General features: G+C 49.9%; 1 protein-coding gene across 1 annotated transcript in view; it reads right to left on the bottom strand.

The window, feature by feature from the left end:
• mal2 (mal, T cell differentiation protein 2) overlaps positions 1-4,912 on the bottom strand; it is a 58,232-nt gene extending 53,320 nt beyond the window's left edge. Inside the window, exons 1-2 of the mRNA XM_085993319.1 lie at positions 4,583-4,912; positions 4,311-4,481 (exon numbers count right to left, since the gene is read on the bottom strand). Of these exons, the coding sequence (XP_085849445.1) occupies positions 4,311-4,481; positions 4,583-4,711 (300 nt within the window). The 5' untranslated portion in view covers positions 4,712-4,912. The remainder of the gene's footprint in view (positions 1-4,310; positions 4,482-4,582) is intronic.
• Between the last annotated feature and the right edge of the window lie 14,950 nt (positions 4,913-19,862).

The following is a 19,862-nucleotide window of genomic DNA, read 5'->3' as shown; positions in this document are numbered from 1 at the left end:
TCTCCTTATGTGACTCGGTGTCAAATTCTTTGTCTTTTAATACTCCTGTGAAGCATCTTGGGACGTTTTACTATGTTAAAGGTGCTATATAAATACTAGTTATTGTTGTTGTTAGAGCAGAGAAGACTGAGAGGCGATTTGATAGAGGTGTTCAAAATCATGAGGTGTCTAGACAGAGTAGATAGAGAGAAACTGTCCCCATTGGCAGAAGAGTCGAGAACCAGAGGACACAGATTTAAGGTGATTGGCAGAAGAACCAAAGGCGACAAGAGGAAAAACTTTTTTTTACTCCGCGAGTGGTTTGGATCTGGAATGCACTGCCCGAGAGGATGGTGGAGGCAGATGCAGATTCAATTGTGGCTTTCAAAAGGGAATTGGATAAGTACCTGAAGGAAAAAAATTTGCAGGACTACGGGGAAAGGGCAGGGGAGTGGGACTAGCTGAAGTGCTCTGCAGAGAGCTTGCATGGGCTCGACGGGCCGAATAGCCTCCTTCTGTGCTGGAACCATTTTATGATTCTAAGTTCCATTCACCCATCACCCCTGTGCTCGCTGACCTACATTGGTTCCTGGCCTTGCCCCTCATTTTTGTAACCTCCTCCAGATCTACAAACATCCAAGAACAGTGTCTCTCTCCAACTATGGCCTCTTGTGCATGCCCCACTCCTTTCACTTCTGCATTGGCAGCCATGCTTTCAGCCTTCTAGTCCGTAACCTCTAGGATTCCCTCCCTAAATCTCACCGTCTCTCTCCTCCAAACTTACCTCGGATCAACTTTTTAGTTAACTGACCTCCTATCTCCTTGTATTAATTTTTGTATGTTTACACTTCTGTGAAGCAGTTTGGCACATCTTTCTACATTAAAGGGCACTATAAAATGCATGAGGTTATTAGAATACCTAAGATGTAGCCAGGCATCATAATTCCCAAGCACCACCTGGTGTCAGTATTAATTAAAATCAGAAGTTTCATTTTAAATCCCCATTCAGGTTTGAGTAGGCTCTCTCAGCTAAGATGGCTGTTGAGGTATTTTCATTGACCTCCGCCCAGAGGTAGAAACAGGGATGATCAGATTCCTATCCAGCACTCTTGCGGGAATTAGACTAAGAACATAAGAAATAGGAGCAGGAATAGGCCACTTGGCCCCTCGAGCCTGCTCCGCCATACAATAAGATCATGGCTGATCTAGAACTCAAAGCCACTTCCCAGCCCGCTCCCCATAATCCTTCACTCCATTATCTTGCAAAAATCTGTCTATCTCCACTTTAAATGTATTAATGACCCAGCCTCCACAGCTCTCTGGGGCAGAGAATTCCACAAATTTACAACCCAAGAAAATGATCCTCCTCATCTCAGTTCTAAAAGGGCGACTCTTAGCCAAAAAAAGCGCCAGAGCGGAAGATTGGGAACAGTTTAAGATAGAGCAAAGGAGGGCAAAGGGCATGATCAAGAGGGGCAAAATAGCTTACGAAAACAAGCTGGCGGAAAATATAAAAACTAACTCCAAAAGCTTTTATAAATATATCAAAAGGAAAAGACTGGTGAAAACCAAAGTTGGTCCATTGCAGTCAGATACGGGGGAATATATATTGGGAAATAAGGAAATGGCAGATCAACTAAATGCATACTTTGGGTCAGTCTTTACGAAGGAAGACACAAAAAACCTCCCTGGGATATCGGGAAAAATAGGGACATTGGCAAAGGAGGAACTGACGCAAATCAATATCTCTAAGGATATGGTGTTAAGGAAGCTAAAGGGATTGAAGGTGGACAAATCCCCAGGGCCTGATAACATGCATCCTAGGGTACTGAAGGAGGTGGCCCTAGAGATAGCGGATGCACTAAGGATGATTTTTCAGAATTCATTAGACTCGGGAACAGTGCCGATGGATTGGAGGGTAGCTAACGTTACCCCACTATTCAAAAAGGGGGGTAGGGAAAAAGCAGGTAATTACAGACCTGTAAGCCTTACATCAGTTGTGGGCAAAATGCTGGAGTCCATCATTAAGGATGAAATAGCGGAGCACTTAGCAAATGGGGACAGGATAGGACAGAGTCAACATGGATTTACAAAGGGTAAATCGTGCTTGACTAATCTATTGGAATTTTTTGAGGGAGTAACTGGTAGAATAGATGGGGGAGAGCCAGTAGATGTGGTGTACCTGGACTTCCAAAAGGCCTTCGATAAGGTCCCACATAAAAGATTAGCATGGAAAATTGAGGCTCATGGGATAAAGGGGAAAGTTTTGGCGTGGATAGGGAACTGGCTGTCAGATAGAAAACAGAGAGTTGGAATAAACGGCTCATTTTCTGAATGGCAGGCAGTAACAAGTGGGGTACCACAGGGATCTGTCCTGGGCCCCCAGCTGTTCACAATTTACATTAATGACCTGGATCAGGGAGTCGGATGCAGCATTTCCAAATTTGCAGACGACACTAAACTAGGAGGTGGGGTGGGCTCAGAGGAAGAGACCAGGAAGCTCCAGAGCGATTTGGACAGACTGGGCGATTGGGCGGATAAATGGCAGATGCACTATAATGTGGACAAGTGCGAAGTTATCCACCTTGGGTGCAGGAACGGGAGGGCAAATTATTATTTAAATGGCAATAGATTGGGAGAGGGGGAAGTACAGAGAGACCTGGGTGTTCTTGTACACCAGTCACTGAAGGCGAGCATGCAGGTGCAACAGGCGGTCAAGAAGGCAAACGGTATGCTGGCCTTCATAGCAAAAGGGTTAGAATACAGGAACAGGGATACCTTGCTGCAGCTGTACAGGGCACTGGTGAGACCACACCTCGAGTACTGTGTACAGTTTTGGTCGCCTCATCTGAGGAAGGATGTTCTTGCCATGGAGGGGGTGCAGCGGCGATTCACCAGGCTGATACCAGGAATGGCGGGAATGACCTATGAGGAGAGACTATGTAGTTTAGGGATGTACACACTGGAGTTTAGAAGATTGAGAGGGGACCTCATAGAAGTGTATAAAATTCTGACAGGTCTAGACAGACTGGATGCAGAAGGAATGTTTCCCTTGGCGGGTGAGAACAGAACTAGAGGACATAATTTAAGGATAAGGGCTAAACCATTTAGGACAGAGATGAGGGGGAATTTCTTCACTCAGAGAGTGGTGAACCTGTGGAACTCATTGCCACAGAGGGCAGTGTACGCCAGCTCATTAAATATATTTAAGAGGGAATTAGATATATTTCTACGGGCAAAAGGGGTTAAGGGTTACGGAGAGAAGGCGGGGACGGGATACTGAATTAAAGGATCAGCCATGATCTCATTAAATGGCGGAGCAGGCACGAAGGGCCGAATGGCCTACTCCTGCTCCTATCTTCTATGTATCTATGTATCTTTATTCTGAGACTGTGCCCCCGAGTTCTAGATTTCCCCACGAGGGGAAACATCCTCTCTGCATCTACCTTGTCGAGCCCCCTCAGTATCTTATATATTTCGATAAGATCACCTCTCATTCTTCTAAATTCCAATGAGTATAGGCCCAACCTGCTCAACCTTTCCTCATAAGTCAAACCCCTCATCTCTGGAATTAACCTAGTGAATCGTCTCTGAACTGCCTCCATTGCAAGTATATCCTTCCTTAAATAAGGAGACCAAAACTGTATGCAGTACTCAAGGTGTGGCCTCACCAATATCATGTACAGTTGTAGCAGGACTTCCCTGCTTTTATACTCCAACCCCCTTGAAATAAAGGCCAACATTCCATTTGCCTTTTTGATTACTTGCTGTACCTGCATGCTAACTGTGTGTTTAATGCACAAGGATACTAGGTGGCTCGTGTGGTGCAGACTTAATGAGCCAAATGGTCCAATTTCTGTGCTATAACATTCTATACTATACTGACCAAGAGTACATCTAAACCACTTGCCTCTCAGTAATTTGTTTGTTTCATATTCCGTTTTTTTCCTTTTCACTTCAGGTTCTGAAATTGATACATTAAAAGGAAAGTTTCACACCAGCAAACCTGCCCTGCTACAAATCAAAGTAAAATCGCTCCCTGCAATACCACTGTACACCGGCAAACAATCTGACTTCACAAAAGGTGAAAAGCAAAAGGTGGTTTAGTTTCGAAGCTTCTGCATGCTAACTTTTACAGATCGGTTTAAAACTAGCGTGTGAATAATTTTTCATGAGTTTGCAGACAATTGATTTACTGCTGGCTCCGGGCTACACCCTGTAGACCTGGTGTTGCGCTGAGATTTTGTGAGCGGCAACGAGGGACGGACTACTTTCACAGGGCGTTGGGATCCCCAGTGATTGCTGGTTGACAATAAGCGACATTTACTTACCACCAAATTCCAATCGGTATCCACTCTGTACGCCAGTCCGCACAGATACACAGACAGGTACAGAGACGAGCACACGAACATTGTGAGGGACACAAACATCACCCAGCCTTGCGTCAGAGGCACGGGGACGTTGGACGAGGCGATCAGAATCCACACCAACCCTCCGAACAACTTTAGGTAAAAAGAGAGATTGTTACCCAGGTGAACAAACACTCGCGGCGCCACCGCCCAACATTACAGCAGTCCTTGCGACGATTATATCGACTACTCACAATCTCCAAACAGATGAAGGCTCCGGAATAGGTTTGCAGAACCGACGTGCCGACAGGTAAAGTCAACCGAGGGGCCGGGAACTCCACGGCGCTGGAGTTGGGGGTAGGATTTGCAGCGGGAGCCGCCATGGTGCTTGTAGCCGCCAGCAGGTGAGTGCAGCGCCCCGAGAGAGCGAGTTGGCCCCGTCACGTGACGCCCAGCCCGGACAGGTGCTGCCACTCCCCGGAGCGCGCGCGCAGCCCCGCACCCTGGTGCTGATCTATTGTAGAACAAGACGCCGCTCAGCGTGTCCCAGGACCCAACTGCAGCGGTTTCTGAGCGAGAGGTTAGGATGGGCGATACTGCCATTTAATTAAAGTACATTTTATTGACACTATCAATCCCTGGCAGGGCAGCAATAACATATAGTAATTCATATCTCTTGAGCGTTTTGGGGATTAAAAACGAGATGGAAAAAATCTAAACGATTAATTGAACGGAGGCGATCACACCGTAAGATGTCCTTGAAACCAGCCATTGTACCTGCTATAGAACACGTCAAAAATAGTTGGCCGAGAAAGGCAAATACAAGTCGCCCTTGATGACGCTTTTAAGGTCGCATCATATTTCAGCTGGACCTGGTATCGTTTATAAACGAATAATGTTTAGTGATTTCAGGATTAAGTGGCATAGCCAGATTTGTTGTATGTAACAGCAAGAGGCGTTGTTTGTGGTATCCAGGTGCGAGGCATTGGATATTGTCGCTTAGAGCCAGCACGGAATCAAGCTTGCAACTCAAAGTTAAATGATGCAGCAGCTCTCTTTTAACTAACATTTCATTATATTCAAGGAGGAGATAATGAGGGTTCAGAACAAGTATGTTCCCTTAAAGAAAAAGGATGGGACTAACAAATCTAGAGCTCCCTGGATGTCAAGGGGCATACAGGGTAAGATTATGTGAGGTTATCCACTTTGGTGGCAAAAACAGGAAGGCAGATTATTTGAATGGCAATAGATTTGGAGAAGGGGAAGTGCAAAGAGACCTGGGTGTACTTGTGCACCAGTCACTGAAGGTAAGCATGCAGGTGCAGCAGGCGGTTAAGAAGGCAAATGGTATGTTGGCCTTCGTAGCAAGAGGGTTCGAGTACAAGAACAAGGATGTCTTGCTGCAGTTGTACAGGGCCTTGGTGAGACCGCACCTTGAGTATTGTGTGCAGTTTTGGTCACCTTACCTGAGGAAGGACGTTCTTGCCATGGAGGGAGTGCAGCGAAGATTCACCAGGCTGATACCTGGGATGGCAGGAATGACGTACGAGGAGAGATTGTGTCAATTGGGCTTATACTCACTGGAGTTTAGAAGATTGAGAGGGGATCTCATCGAAACCTATAAAATTCTGTCAGGTCTGGACAGACTAGATGCAGAAAGGATGTTTCTGATGGCCAGGGAGTCCAGAACCAGGGGTCATAGTCTAAGGATAAGGGGTAAGCCATTTAGGACTGAAACGAGGAGGAATTTCTTCACCCAGAGAGTGCTGAACCTGTGGAATTCTCTGCCACAGAGGGCGGTGGAGGCCAGTTCATTAAATATATTCAAGAAAGAGTTGGATATATTTCTTGAGGCTAAAGGGATCAAGGGATATGGGGAGAAGGCAGGGACAGGGTACTGAATTTGGATGATCAGCCATGATCTCATTGAATGGCGGTGCAGGCTCGAAGGGCCGAATGGCCTACTCCTGCTCCTATCTTCTATGTTTCTATGTAAAAAGGGAAGCTTACGACAGATACTGAGGACTCAATACTGCAGAAAGCCTGGAAGAGTATAGAAAGTACAGGGGTGAAATTAAAAAGGAAATTAGGAAAGAAAAGAGAGGGCATGAAAAAATATTGGCAAGTAAAATCAAGAAAAACCCAAAGATGTTTTATAAATACATTTAAGAGCAAGAGGATAACTAAAGTAAGAGTAGGGCCTATTAGGGTCCATAAAGGCAACCTGTGTGTGGAGGCGGAAGACACGGGTAGGGTTCTTAATACTTTGTGTCTGTTTTAACAAAAGAGTGGGACAGTGCAGACATTGCAATCAGGGAGGAGTGTGAAATGTTAGATGAAATAAACATAGTGAAAGAGGAAGTATTAAGGGGTTTAGCATCTTTGAAAGTGGATAAATCCCCAGGCCCGGATGAAATGTATCCCAGACTGTTAAGAGAAGTAAGAGAGGAAATAGCAGAGGTTCTGACCATCATTTTCCAATCTGCTCTGGCTACAGGTGTTGTGCCAGAGGATTGGAGGACTGCTAATGTGGTACCATTGTTTAAAAAGGGAGAAAGGGATAAACCGAGTAATTACAGGCCAGTCAGCCTAACCTCGGGGCTCTCTACACGGGAGTCCTCCCTTTATCTATTGGGGACTTGGCCTGGAAGGTGTTGCATGGAGCAATCCCGTGCAATAAAGTTTAAAGTAGGTTCACAGACTCCCAGACCGTCTGCCTATTCCACGGCCTGGAGGAGTCCGTGTTCCATGTTTATGTGGAGTGTGAGAGATTGCAGCCCCTCTTCCATTATTTGAAGGGGCTGCTCCTCGATTTTTGGCTGCACTTCTGTCCCACGCTCCTGATCATTGGTCACCCGGTACAGAGGGGAGCGGACAGGTCGGGGGACCTCTTCGAAGGACCGCTCCTGGGCCTGGCCAAAGTGGCCATTAACAGGTCCAGGCAGCGGGCGGTCGAGGGGTCCGTTCAGCCTGCCTGTCTTCTGCGGCCGGGTGGCCCTGGAGATGGAGCACGCGGTGTCCGCCGGAAGGGACTGGAGTGCTTCATCACCCCCTGAAACCAAATTTTAATTGAATTGTTAAGTTTCATTTGATGTATTTTTGATAAGTTACAGTTTTTTTGTTTCTTGATTGCACTAAAAGAGCACCCTCACCTCGGTGGTGGGAAAAGTATTGGAAAAAATTCTGAGGGACAGGATAAATCTTCATTTAGGAAGTCACGGATTAATCAGGGACAGTCAGCATGGATTTGTCTAGGGAACGTCGTGTCTGACTAACTTGATTGAACTTTTTGAGGAGGCAACAAGGAGGGTCGATGAGGGTAGTGCATTTGATGTAGTCTATATGGATTTTAGCAAGGCTTTTGATAAGGCCCCACATGGTAGACTAGTTACGAAAGTAAAAGCCCATGGGATCCAAGGCAATGTAGCAAGTTGGATCCAAAATTGGCTCAGAGGCAGGAAGCAAAGGGTAATGGTCGAAGGGTGTTTTTGTGACTGGAAGGCTGTTTCCAGTGGGGATCCGCAGGGCTCAGTACTGGGTCCTCTGCTTCTTGTGGTATATATCAATGATTTGGACTTGAATGTAGGAAGTATGATTAAGAAGTTTGCAGATGATACAAAAATTGGCCGTGTGGTTGATCATGAAGAAGACTGCTGCAGATTGCAGGAAGATATCAATGAACTGGTTAGGTGGGCAGAACAGTGGCAAATAGAATTGAATCAGAGAAGTGTGAGGTAATGCATTTGGGGAGGGCTAACAAGGCAAAGGAATACATGATAAAAGGCAGGACACTGAGAAGTACAGAATATCAAAGGGACCTTGGAGTGCATGTCCACAGATCCCTGTAGGTAGCAGGACAGGTAGATAAGGTGGTTAAGAAGGCATACGGGATACTTGCCTTTATTAGCCAAGGCACAGAATATAAGAGCAGGGAGGTTATGCTTGAACTGTATAAAACACTAGTTAGGCCGCAGCTAGAATACTGCGTGCAGTTCTGGTCACCACATTACAGGAAGGATGTAATTGCACTAGAGGGGGTGCAGAGGAGATTTACGAGGATGTTGCCTGGGCTGGGGAATTTTAGCTATGAGGAAAGGTTGGAGAGGCTGGGGTTGTTTTCTTTGGAACAGAGGAGGCTGAGGGGAGACCTAATTGAGGTGTATAAAATTATGAGGGGCCTAGATAGAGTGGATAGGAAGGACCTATTTCCCTTAGCAGCAGGGCCAATAACCAGGGGGCATAGATTTAAAGTAAGTGGTTGGAGGTTGAGAGGGGAGTTGAGGAGAAATGTTTTCACCCAGAGGGTTGTGGGGGTCTGGAACTCACTGCCTGAAAGGGTGGTAGAGGCAGAAACCCTCATCACATTTAAAAAGTACTTGGATATTCACTTGAAGTGCCGTAACCTACAAGGATTTGGACCAAGTGCTGGAAAGTGGGATTAGGGTAGATAGCTCTTTGTCGGCTGGCGCGGACAAGATGGGCTGAATGGCTGTAAATTTCTATGATTCTCCGACACAAAAATCCAATGTGTGCAGTTCTAAAGGAATTGTATGTCTTATTTGGCATTATTTATGGCAGATCAGCTAATATTATGATTATACCACCAACAATGTGTGAAAAGCAAGTGGAGGGGATAGGATAGGGGAGGAAAGTGGAGTATAGGAGACAGGAGGAGAATGGGGAGAGAGGAAAGGTGCAGAGGAGGGGTGCAGAAGAGGAGTGGGTGGAGGAGAGGGGGAAGGGGACAGGGGAGCAAAGGCAGGGAACTTTCCTCAGTATTGTGAGTGTGAAGGAGGGGGTTGCAGTAGAAAAACTTACCATTTGCCCACGTCTGGTGGGCAGTCTCAGTGAGGATGAGGGGCTTGTGGAGAGCTTCATAGAAACATAGAAGATAGGAGCAGGAGTAAGTCATTCGGCCCCTCGAGCCTGCTCCACCATTTAATGAGATCATGGCTGATCATCCAAATTCAGTACCCTGTCCCTGCTTTATCCCCATATCCCTTGATCCCTTTAGCCTTAAGGAATATAGCTAACTCCTTCTTGAATATATTTAATGAATTGGCCTCAACTGCCTTCTGTGGTAGAGAATTCCACAGGTTCACCACTCTCTGGGTGAAGAAATTCCTCCTCATCTCAGTCCTAAATGGCTTACCCCTTATCCTTAGACTATGACCCCTGGTTCTGGACTCGCCCACCATCAGAAACATCCTTCCTGCATCTAGTCTGTCTAGTCCTGTTAGAATTTTATTACTTTCAATGAGATCCCCTCTCATTCTTCTAAACTCTAGCGAATATAAGCCGAATCGACCCAACCTCTCTTCATACGTCATTCCTGCCATCCCAGGTATCAGTCTGGTGAATCTTCGCTGCACTCCCTCCATGGCAAGAACATCATTCCTCAGATAAGGCGACCAAAACTGCACATAATACTCAAGGTGTGATCTCACCAAGGCCCTGTACAGCTGCAGCAAGACATCCTTGTTCCTGTACTCGAACCCCCTCGCTACGAAGGCCAACATACCATTTGCCTTCTTAACCGCCTGCTGTACCTGCATGCTTACCTTCAGCGACTGGTGCATAAGGACACCCAGGTCTCGTTGCACTTCCCCTTCTCCCAATCTATTGCTGTTCAGGTAATAATCTGCCTTCCTGTTTTTGCCACCAAAGTGGATAACCTCGCATTTATCCACATTATACTGCATCTGTCATGCATCTGCCCAATCACCCAACCTGTCCAAATCATACTGGAGTTTCTCTGCATCCTCCTCACAGCACACACGCCCACCCAGCTTTGTGTCGTCTGCAAACTTGGAGATACTACCTCTAGTTCCCTCATCTAGATCATTAATATATATTGTGAATAGCTGGGGTCCTAGCACCGATCCCTGCGGTACTCCACTAGTCACTGCCTGCCACTCGGAAAAAGACCCGTTTATTCAAACTCTTTGCTTCCTGTCTGCCAACCAGTTCTCTATCCAAGTCAGTACTGTTAGATCCGTGTATCTTGTTGTGTCCTTCAATAATCAGACAAGAGACTGCAGGGAACGATTCAACAGGTGTTTACTGAATGAGGGTTACTCTAGAACTAACTGTACAGATCACTACTCAGGGTTTATATACAGGTGTGGTCACTGCCGGTACTACAGTATGCAGGAGCTGTAAAAAGTAGTTCTCCCCTTAAAGGTACATACATTACAATTCCTCCCCTTTTAGATTAACAGTACCATAACACTCATTTAACAATTAACACTTTTAACATGCAACATTAGCTGAAAATAGTCTATTTATAAATTCAGTCTTTGGGGAGGCTTCCTGATCCTTTCTGGATAGCGCCTTTCCTGAGTGTCTTGCTCTTGGTGTGGAGGCGATTCTGGCCCCCTGTCGTCGGTTGGTTCATCCGCTTCCGATGCTACTGTTTCTGGGGTAGATGCTACCTGTACGTCGGGTTCATCACCAGGTACGTATGGGCGAGACATGGGGTTGACTCGTTCCTGTGACTCTAGGATCTGGTCAGCATGGCGTCTCACAATGTTCTCCCCAACATCCACTGTGTACATTAGTGGCCCCTGCCGTGTGCATATCGTTCCTGGTTGCCATTTCTCTGTTCGGTAGTCGCGGGCCAAGATTGGTTGCCCTACATTGAAGCTCCTTGTCGGCTTCTCATTGATGTGCTGGAATTGCTTATTCTCAACATCTCTTCGTACATTTGGTCTGAGCAAATCCAGACGAGATCTCAACCTTCGGTTAAAGAACATCATGGCCGGGGCCTGGTTGGTGACTGCATGTGTCGCATTTCTGTAGGCTAACAGGAAATTGTCCACCTTATGCTGCAGTGGAATGTCGTCATCGCACATGGCCTTTACTGCTTTTTTAAAGGTTTGTACGAACCTCTCAGCCAATCCATTTGTGGCTGGATGAAAAGGGGCGGATGTGTAATGCCTTACCCCATTCCTTTTCATAAATCTTCGAAACTCTTCGGACACAAACTGTGGTCCGTTATCAGAGCAAATCTGCTCTGGCAAGCCGTTCCTGGCAAAAATGGTCCGTAGGACTGCAATAGCCCTAACAGTCATAAACCGAAGGGACTACAAGCGGCTATTCTCACATATACCCTTGAGAGATACAAAGATTGTCTTGAAGACGTACACGGGGCAAAAAGTCTACCCCAAAGGAAAAATAAGGGCGAACGTTATATATAACGGTGTGGGGGACTACGGTCTCCCGCGTAAAGAAATAGGCAACACAGCGAGCTACAAGAAATAGGTCTTTACTCCAACTCTCACAATACAGTACTGAATTCGTGAAGCCCGCGAACCTGTGATGACTCATGGATTGGTCACCTGCTGGAACTTGATTGGTTTTCCTTCTATCAGCAGCAGGCAAGTCTGAACGTGCCTTATTCCTCTCAGCTTGCAACTGTCTTGCGGGGGGAGGGGAATACAGCAGTTAAAAGGGGATTATACAGGTTTATCTACATACACACGGTGTTTCCCCAATGTGGCAACGCCACATACGCCCCCCCAGAATCCTCGTTAACTGTAAAAGTCAGTCTCTGCGGAGGTTTGACCAAGCGGCCGTAGCGGCTGTAGTAGCCATCTGGCGTGTGAGGAGGGCTGTCTGGGAGGTCGTCCGGTTGGTTCGTCGGCTGGTCTGGCGGCTGGTCTGCCGGTGGGCTGGCTGGACAGGCTGCCGGCAAAGGTGGGCGGCGGCCGGAAAGTAAGGTTCTGGCGTGTCTTGGTCCTCTTGTGGGGCCGCCGCCAACGCGGGAGGTCTGCCCCGCCGTGGGGGAAGGGCCGGCCAAAACGGGAAGCTGAGGTCCAGGTGCGCCGGTTTGAGGCGGTCTACTGAAATAAGGTCCAGCTTCCCGCCGACATCGATAAGAAAAGCTTTGTCCCCCGTCTCCAATACTGGGAAGGGGTCGGTGTATGGTGCCTGCAGCGGGCCTCTGTGCGCGTCCCGGCGCATGAAGACGAACTCGCATGTCGTAAGTCTCGAGGCACGTAGGACGGCTGCGGGCCGTGTTGCGAAGTGGGCACTGGACGGAATTGCTGGGCCGCGTCCTGGTGCAGGGAAAGCTGTCTGGCGGCCGACCACGGCTCCGTTGTCAGGGGGAGGAAGTCGCCTGGTACTCTGAGCGGTTGGCCGTAGACCATCTCGGCCGCAGAGGTGCGGAGGTCCTCTTTGGGCGCGGTACGCAATCCCAGGAGAACCCAGGGTAGTTTGTTGATCCAGCTGGTGTCGACCAGGCTGGCGCGGATGGAGGCTTTCAAAGAACGATGAAAGCGCTCGCAGAGCCCGTTGGCCTGCGGGTGGTAGGCTGTTGTCCTGTGCAACTTGGTGCCGAGGCCGGCGATGATGGCATTCCACAAGTGGGAGGTGAACTGGGGGCCTCTGTCCGAGGATATGTCGGTCGGCACGCCGAACCGGGCCACCCATGTCGAGACGAATGCTCGCGCGACGTCGGTCGTGGTGGTGGAGGCGAGGGGAACCACCTTGGGCCATCTGGTGGTGCGGTCGCCGATCGTGAGCAGGTGTGTAAAACCATGCGACGGCGGCAAGGGGCCTACCAGATCGACGTGGACGTGGTCGAAACACCTCTCGGGCACCGGGAAACACTCCAATGGCGCCTTGGTGTGCTGCTGGACCTTAGCGCGCTGACACGGCACGCATGTGTTGGTCCAGTCTCTCACATCCTTGTGGAATCCAGGCCAGACGAACTTGGCGGACATAAGTTTCTGAGACGCACGCATCCTTGGATGTGAGAGGCCGTGGATGATGTTGAAAACTCGCTTGCGCCAGGCGGATGGAACGACCGGCCTAGGCGAGGGGACTGAGACGTCACACAGGAGGGTTGTGCTGGCTGCGTGGAAATGGATGTCGGCCAGGGTGAGGCTGGTAGTTGACGTCCTGAGGGCCTGGATCTCTGCGTCGGCAGCCTGGTCTCTCGCCATGCTGGCGTAGTCGACGCCCAGGTGCACTGCGTGGAGCGAGGGTCTTGAGAGGCAGTCGGCCACCAAATTGTCCTTGCCAGCGACGTGGCGGATGTCCGTGGTGAACTCCGAGATGAAGTTGAGTTGGCGCTGTTGGCGCGCGGACCAGGGTTCGGTTACTTTGGCCATGGCGAAAGTGAGCGGCTTGTGGTCCACGAATGCGGTGAACGGCCGGCCTTCCAGAAGGAAACGGAAGTGCTGGATTGCCAGGAACAGGGCCAGGAGCTCTCTGTCGAACGTGCTGTAAGCCTGCTCGTTCTTGCGCAGCTGTCGGCTGAAAAATGCCAGTGGCTGCCACGCGCCTTCGACCCACTGTTGCTGGACGGCGCCGACGGCGTAATCCGAGGCGTCCGTGGTGAGGGCGGTCTTGGCGCCCGGGATGGGGTGGGCCAGTAGTGTGGCATTGGCCAAGGCGCTTTTGGTCTGGTGGAAGGCTGTCGCCATCTCGCTGGACCAGGTGAGTTGCTCTTTGCCCGTTTTGCCCCTGGTGGCTTCGTAGAGGGGGCGCATGAGTGCAGCGGCCTTGAGCACGAACCGGTGATAGAAATTGACCATCCCCAAAAATTCCTGCAGCGCCTTAACCGAGGTGGGCTGGGGAAAGTCCGCCACCGCCTGCACCTTGGAAGGTAGGGGAATGGCTCCCCTTGGCGAGATTCTGTGGCCGAGGAAGTCAATTTGGGCTGCTCCGAACTGGCATTTGGCCAGGTTGACGATTAGCCCGTGTTGGCTGAGGCGCTGGAAAAGGGAGCGCAAATGCGCGATGTGCTCGGCCTTGCTGGTACTGGCCACGAGGATATCGTCCAGATAGACGAACAGGAAGCTCAGGTCCCGTAGGACGGAGTCCATGAGCCGTTGGAAGGCCTGTGCGGCGTTCTTAAGCCCGAAGGGCATGCGCAGGAACTCAAACAGTCCGAAGGAGGTGATGACCGCCGTCTTCTGGATGTCTGCGTGGTGGACGGGGACCTGATGGTAGCCACGAATCAGGTCGACCTTGGAAAAGACGGACTTTCCTGCTAGGTGTGCCGAGAAGTCTTGGATGTGCGGAATGGGGTATCTATCGGGCGTGGTGGCGTCGTTGAGCCGTCTGTAGTCGCCGCAGGGGCACCAGCCACCGCCCGGCTTGGGCACAATGTGGAGGGGGGACGACCAAGGGCTGTTCGAGCGGTGGATGATGCCCAGTTTTTCCATCGTGGCGAATTCTTCCTTGGTCACCGCCATCTTGGCTGGGTCCAGGCGTCTGGCTCGAGCGAACACTGGTGGTCCCGTAGTGGCGATGTGGTGCTCGACCCCATGCTTGGCTGCCGTGGCTGAGAAGGTCGGTTGTGTGAGCCTCGGGAAATCTGCGAGTAGGCGGGCGTAGTCGTCATGCGCCGGGGCGGAGCAGGACCCGACGAGGGCCGGGCTGTTGCTCTGCTGGCAGGCCAGTGAAGCGAAAGTTGCTGCGTCGATCAGGCGCCTGTCGCGGACGTCGACCAGGAGTCCGTGGGCGCAAAGAAAATCGGCGCCCAGCAAAGGATGTGCTACCGGCCGTCACGAAATCCAACGTAAATCGCTGGCCGTTGAAACAAACCTCGGCCCGTCGCTTTCCGAAAGTAGCGATGGCTGCGCCATTTGCCGCCACGAGGGGTGGGCCGCTGCGGCCTGCCTGGATGTCGAGCTGGGAGGCAGGAATTATGCTGCATTGGGCTCCGGTGTCGCAAAGGAATCTGCACCCTGAAAGAGAGTCGGTTATGTACAGCAGTTTACCTGCGGTGCCGATGGCCATCGTGGCGGCGGGGGTGCGGTCGAGCAGGCCTAGGCGGCGGCGCGGGGCTGGTGCGTTGGGCCGGGTGGCCATCTTGGTTTGATCGAAAGAGCAGGGTGCTCTGCAGCGTTGGGCCTTGTGGCCGAAACGCGCATGGTAGTAGCATAGTTCTGCGGCCTGGCGTGGCGGCGCGCGCTCGGTGGTGTCGGGGAGCCTCGCGGCTGCACAGCCGAGTTGGGCGACAGCGAAAACATTGTCCGCGGCGGCTGCCAGTTGTACGCAGTCCATGATCGGGGACACTGCGAGGGCAGCCTGTACCTGCTGAGGAAGCAGGCTGAGGAAAAGGGCCCGAAACAAAAAGCACTGCGGTTCAGAGCCCAGGAGCGCAAGCATCCGGCTCATCATCTGGGTCGGGGCAGAATCGCCGAGGCCTGGTAGTGAGAGAAGCCTGCGGGCCCTCTCCTCCTTGGACAGGCCGTACGCCTGCAGCAAGCGGCCCTTAATGGATGAGTACTTGCCGGTCTGTGGTGGGTTCCCCAGCAGGTCGAGAACTTCGGCGGCGGTAGAGCTTGCTAGTGCTGAGACTACGTGGAGGTACCTTTCTTCATCGTCTTGAACCCTGCGAAGGGTGAATTGGGCCTCCGAGTGCGCGAACCAAGCTGGTGCTTGGTGTTCCCAGAAGGTGGGGAGCTTCAAGGACGCGGCGCCGGCCGACACCAGGCTGCTGCTGGTTGCCATCGGGTCATTGCTGGCCTCTGTAGGGCTGCGTGAGTCGGGGGCTTCGGCCGCCGACATTCGGGGTCACCAATGTGGGGGACTACGGTCTCCCGCGTAAAGAAATAGGCAACACAGCGAGCTACAAGAAATAGGTCTTTACTCCAACTCTCACAATACAGTACTGAATTCGTGAAGCCCGCGAACCTGTGATGACTCACGGATTGGCCACCAGCTGGAACCTGATTGGTTTTCCTTCTATCAGCAGCAGGCAAGTCTGAACGTGCCTTATTCCTCTCAGCTTGCAACTGTCTTGCAGGGGGAAGGGAATACAGCAGTTAAAAGGGGATTATACAGGTTTATCTACATACACACAGTGTTTCCCCAATGTGGCAACGCCACAACGGCAAGGAAACACCAAAAATGGACCTATATGTATTGCTAGATGGAGGACCACCACTACTAGGACGTGAATGGATCCGGAAGATACAGCTAGATTGGCATTCCATACAAGCACTGACTGTAGATGCCAAAAAGGATGACGACGTCACACCTGGACGACTGTCAAAAATGCTAACTGACACACAAGAAGTGTTCCAGCAGGGACTCGGAACACTAAAAGGCATAACAGCGACGATCAAAATAGAGGAAAATGCAAGCCCAAAGTTTTTTAAGGCCAGACCGGTACCTTATGCGATCCGCCCAGCCGTCGAAGCAGAGCTGGAAGGTGTTAACCTCCTCTTTAACCAGCAATGCTACCCCACCTCCTTTTCCTTTTTGCCTGTCCTTCCTGAATATTGAATACCCCTGGATGTTGAGTTCTCAGCCTTGGTCACCCTGGAGCCATGTCTCCGAAATCCCAGTTATATCATATCCGTTTACATCTATTTGCGCAGCTAATTCATCCACCTTATTACGAATGCTCCTCACATTAAGACACAAAGCCTTCAGGCTTGTTTTTTTAACACTCTTAGTCCTTTTAGAATTATTATTTACTGTGGCCCTGTTTGATTTACACACTTGATTTCTCTGCCTTCCACTTTTGCTTTTCTCCTTCCTGTCTTTTGCTTCTATCCTTGCTTCCCTTTCCTCTGTCTCCCTGCACAGGTTCCCAACCCCCTTCACTTCCCTCCAGCTTACACTTGCAGGTAGTTAAGATTTCTATTTCAGCGGTGGCGGAGGAAAGCGGGAAGCTGTCCTTCCCTCCATGCAGGATTTCCATTTCAACTAGAGGGGAGGGGAGGGGATGGATTTAAGTGAAGTCCTGACATCTCAGTGGAGGGGGAGTGGTGATAAGGTTGAGCTGCCCTCTTTGCCCCACCACACCAAGATGGAGTGGGGTGGGGTTGGAATGAGATGGACTTCCATTCTTAAACTTCAACAGGAGGGAAAGGGACCTGTTGCACTACCAGTTCTGTGTTTCAATTCAGCACATGGAAGGGGATTGCAAAACCAGTGAATGGGGAAGGGGAGGAACAACATAAAAAAATTAGTCTGCTGTGGAGAGGATGGCAGCAAAATGGGGGTTGGGTGGCGGGGTTGGGCGCTGTCAGCAAAAAAAAACCTTTGGGAAGCAGATGCTTATGCAGTTGCATGCAGGATGCTGGTTACAAATGCAGTGATGGCTGGCACTGCCAAATTCGCGCAAGCATTCTCTATTACTGCCTGGACTGGTCAGCTTTCTGGCACCTGTGCAGCCATTGGAGAGGCTTGCTGGGTGTATTCAGATGTGTTACCACCATTATCTTTGCCTATTCCCAGCTGTGCACTAATACTGGCCACTGAACAATGATTGTTTTATTTATTCGTTCTCGCGATGTGGGTATTGCAGACAAGCCCATCCCTAGTTGCCCTTGAGAAGGTGGTGGTGAGCCGCTTTCTTGAACCACTGCAGTCCGTGTGGTGAAGGTACTCCCACAGTGCAGTTAGTGAGGGAGTTTCAGGAATTTGACCCAGCGACGATGAAAAAATGGCCACATACTTCCAAGTCAGGATTGTGTATGACTTGGAGGGGAATTTGTAGGTGGTAGTATTCCCATGCACCTGCTGCCCATGTCTTTCTAGGTGGTAGAGGTCACAAGTTTGGGAGGTGCTGTTGAAGAAGCCTTGGCAAGTTGCTGCGATGCATCTTTGAAATGGTACACATTGCAGCCACGATGCACCAATGGTGGAGGGAGTGAATGCTTAAGATGGTGGACGGGTGCGATAAAGCGGACTGCTTTGTCCTGGATGGTGTCGATCTACTTGAATGTTGTTGGAGCTGCACTCATCCAGGGAAGTGGAGAGTATTCCATCGCACTCCTTACTTGTGCCTTGGTGGAAAGGTTTTGGGAAGTCAGGAGGTGAGTCACTTACCACAGAATACTCAGCCTCTGACCTGCTCTTGCAGCCACAGTATATGGCTGGTCCAGTTAATGGTCAATGTTAACCCCATAGGATGTTGATGTTGGGAATTTGACAATGGTAATGCCATTGAATGTTAAGGGGAGATGATTAGACTGTCTTGTTTGAGATGGTCATTGCCTGGCACTTGTGTGGCACAAATGTTACTTGACACTTATCAGCCCAAGTCTGGATGTTGTCCATGTGGGCCTGGACTGCTTCATTTTGCGAGGAATTGCAAATAGAACTGAACACTGTGCAATCATCAATGAACATCCCCACCTCTGACTTCATGATGGAGAGAAGTTCATTGATGAAGCAGCTGAAGGTGGTTGGGCCTAGGACACTGCCCTGAGGAACTCCTGCAGCAATGTCCTAGAGCTGAGATGATTGGCCTCCAACAATCACAACCATCTCCCTTACTGCTAGGTACGACTCCAGCCAATGGAGAGTTTCCCCATTGACTTCAATCTTACTACGGCTCATTGATGGTCAAATGCTGTCTTGATGTCAAGGACAGCTACTCTTACCTCACCTCTGGAATTCAGCTCTTTTATCCATGTTTGGACCAAGGCTGTAATGAGGTCTGGAGTCAAGTGGTCCTGGTGGAACCCAAACTGAGCATCGGTGAGCAGATTACCGGTGAGTAAGTATCACTTGATAGCACTGTTGATGACACCTTCCATCATTTTGCTGATGATTGAGAGTAGACTGATGGAGCAGTAATTGGCCGGATTGGATTTGTCCTGCTTTTTGTGGACAGGACATACCTGGGTAGTTTTCCACATTGTCGGGTAGATGCCAGTGTCGTAGCTGTACTGGAACAGCTTGGCTAGAGGTGAGGCTAGTTCTGGAGCACAGGTCTTCGGCACTACAGCCAGAATGTTGTCTGAGCCTTTGCTGCATCCAGTGCGCTCAGTCATTTTTTGATATCACATGGAGTGAATCGAATTGGCTGATGACTGGCATCTGTGATGGTGGCGGCTTCAGAGAAGGCTGAGATGGATCATCCACTCGGCACTTCTGGCTGAAGATGGTTGCAAATGCTTCAGCCTTGTCTTATGCACTCACATAAGAACATAAGAAATAGGAGCAAGAGTAGGCCATTCAGCCCTTTGAGGTTGCTCCGCCATTCAATAAGATCATGGCTGATCTTCGACCTCAACTCCTCCTTCCCACACTGTCCCCATATCCCTTGATTCCCTTAATATCCAAAAATGTATCGATCTCTGTCTTGAATATATTCAACGACTGAGCATTCACAGCCCTCTGGGGTAGAGAATTCCAAAGATTCACCACCCTTTGAGTGAAGAAATTTCTCCTCATCTCAGTTCTAAATGGCTGACCCCTTATTCTGAGACGATGACCCCTAGTTCTAGACTCCCCAGCCAGGGGAAACATCCTCCCAGCATCTACCCTGTCAAGCCCAAAATTGTTCATTCACTCCTAAAGTTTACAAAAGTGGCAGAAAACCACTTGGTTAGGTTCATGGGTTACGTCGTATTCTGCATTTCAAAACTTCAAAGGTTTGAATTCTCCCCTTTAACCTCCGAAAAGTAATCAGAGACACCGGGCAGGATTTTCATTGGGCCGTGGAGGCGGGATTGGAGGCGTGTGGGGGGTTAAAATTGCATAAACTGGCGGGCGGGCCCAAGCCCGCCTCCATCCCACCTCCGAGCAATTTAAAATAATTTGTGTCTAGTG

The sequence above is a fragment of the Somniosus microcephalus genome, chromosome 7, assembly GCF_052327205.1.
Source record: "Somniosus microcephalus isolate GS21.2 chromosome 7, FLI_Smic_1.0, whole genome shotgun sequence".
Classification (NCBI taxonomy): domain Eukaryota; kingdom Metazoa; phylum Chordata; class Chondrichthyes; order Squaliformes; family Somniosidae; genus Somniosus; species Somniosus microcephalus.
Note: the sequence above shows the minus strand (reverse complement) of the source record. Positions and strands in the feature narration are given on the sequence as shown.